We start from the raw sequence: 2,160 nt of genomic DNA, 5'->3' as shown, positions 1-2,160 counted from the left end.
CTACCACGCCCGGCTGATTTTTTGATTTATTGTAGAGATGAGGTCTCGCTGCCCAGGTGGGTCTCGAACCCGCGGGTTCAGGCAATTCACTCACCTCAGTCTCCCAAAGGCGTGGGATTACAGGCTGAGCCACCGAGCCCAGCTCTCTTTTTATTCTTTAGTAATATTCATTGGTGTGCATGTGTGTTCCTACCACAATTTATTTATTTGTTAATTTACATTTGATGGAGATTTGTTTTGCTTCTATTTTTGGTTATTATGATAATGATAACCTAATCCAGATTGAGAATGCCAAATCCAAAAATCTGAAATTTGAAATGCTCCAAAATATGAAACTTTTTGAACGCCAACATGATGTTCAAAGGAAACACTTATTGGAGCTTTTTTGGGTTCAGATTTTTGGTTTTGGGAAACTCTACCAGTAAGTATGATGCAAATATTCTAAAATCCGAAACAATCTGAAATCTGAAACACTTCTCGTCCCAGCCAAGCATTTTGGATAGGGGATAATTCAATCTGTATGAACATTTGCATACACGTCTTTGTGTGGATGCACATTTTCCTTTCTGCTGGGTAAATACGTAAAAGAGTAATTTACAGATCCTGTGGTAAAGTATGTTTAAGTTGATAAAGTTTTTCTAAAGTGGTTGTACCATTTTATGTTCCTATAATATATGATAATTTGAGTTCTTCTTTAACTTGAGCCATTCACTATTCACTATTAACTTGAGTGTATAATAGTGGATTTAGTTTATATTTTTTTGAAGACTGGTAATATCAGCATCTTTGTATGTGCCCATTTGTATTTTTTATTTTTGTGAAATGTTTGTTAAAATTTTTTGCCCTTTTTTTTAAAAAAAAGAAAAGAAAAGAAAACAGATTGTGTATCTTGTAGTGTCATAGTCTTTTTTTAAAAATTTTTTTGAGTCAGAGTCTCTCTCCGTTACTCAGGCTGGAGTGCAGTGTCATGATCACAGCTATCACAGCCTCAACTTCCTGGGCTCAGGTGATTCTTTTGTCTCAGCCTTCTAAGTATATGGATGGGATTACCGGTATGCACCACAATGCTCAGCTAATTTTTTAATTTATTGTAGATACGAGGTCTCACCATGTTGCCTAGGCTGGCGTAATCTTTATATAATTTTTATATAAGGTCCTTGTTGGATCTATATTTTGAAACATTTTCTGGTAATCTAGTTTGTACAGTATTTTTTGTTTGCTTAGCTATGTCTTTTGAAGAGCAAAGAATTTTAGTTTTGATAAAACCATTATGTAAATTTTCAAAAATATCTGTGCTTTTTGTGTCTTGCTTGAGAAAAATTGCCTAAACCAGTGTGTCAACAATTTTCTTATGTATTTTCTTCTAAAATATTAATAGTTTTAGTGCTTACATTAATGCTCATGTTCAATTTAAGTTAATGTTTGTTTATTGGTATGAGGTAAGGGCTTTTGGTTAATTTTTGTAGATTTTGCAAGGTATGGGCCAAAGTTTATTTTTTAATATTCTTTTAAAATAGATACTCATTTGTTCCAGGACCATTTATTGAAAAGGTTACTTTGTCTCTATTGAATTTATAAAGTTGGCATTTTTATAAAAAGTTAATTGACCTTTTCAGTGTGTGTCTATTCCTAGATTTGTTAGTTGATTTCATTGATCTGTAGGTTTGTTTGTATGCCACTGTCTTGATTACTGTTGAAGTTTCAGTCTTCCAACCTTGTTCTTTTTCAAAATTTTTTTATTGGTTTATTGCCTTTCCATATACATTTTTTGTTATTTATTTATTTTCATTTTTGGAGTCAGAGTCTTACTCTGTCCCCCAGGCTGGAGTGCAGTGGCATATTCACAACCATCATGGCCTTGACCTACTGGGTTCAGACAGTCCTTCAGCCTTAGCCTTCCAAGTAGCTGGAACTACAAGTGGGCACCACCATGCCCAGCTGGTGAAACGAGGTCTTGCCATGCTGCCCAGGCTGGTCTCCAGTCCCTAGGCTCAGGTAGTTCGCTTGCCTCTGCCTCCCAAAGTTCTCAGATTATAGGCATGAGCCACCATGCCTGGCACTATATACATTTTTTAAACCATCTTGTCATTTTTTTCAGAAAAGCCTATTGGGATTTATTTGGTATCTCATTGACTCTGTAGATCTATTTAGGAAGAATTG

General features: G+C 35.1%; 1 protein-coding gene across 1 annotated transcript in view; it reads left to right on the top strand.

Annotated features, from left to right (window-relative positions):
• The window catches only part of LOC103269164 (ATPase family AAA domain-containing protein 2B-like), a gene marked incomplete at its 3' end in the record, with an annotated part of 64,201 nt that extends 62,346 nt beyond the window's left edge, over positions 1-1,855 (top strand). Inside the window, exon 14 of the mRNA XM_008066746.1 lies at positions 1,834-1,855. Coding sequence (XP_008064937.1) covers positions 1,834-1,855 — 22 coding nt within the window. The remainder of the gene's footprint in view (positions 1-1,833) is intronic.
• Between the last annotated feature and the right edge of the window lie 305 nt (positions 1,856-2,160).

The sequence above is a fragment of the Carlito syrichta genome, unplaced genomic scaffold (assembly GCF_000164805.1).
Source record: "Carlito syrichta isolate Samal-C Ts95f unplaced genomic scaffold, Tarsius_syrichta-2.0.1 Scaffold309094, whole genome shotgun sequence".
Classification (NCBI taxonomy): domain Eukaryota; kingdom Metazoa; phylum Chordata; class Mammalia; order Primates; family Tarsiidae; genus Carlito; species Carlito syrichta.
This window is presented reverse-complemented; position numbering and strand designations above follow the sequence as displayed.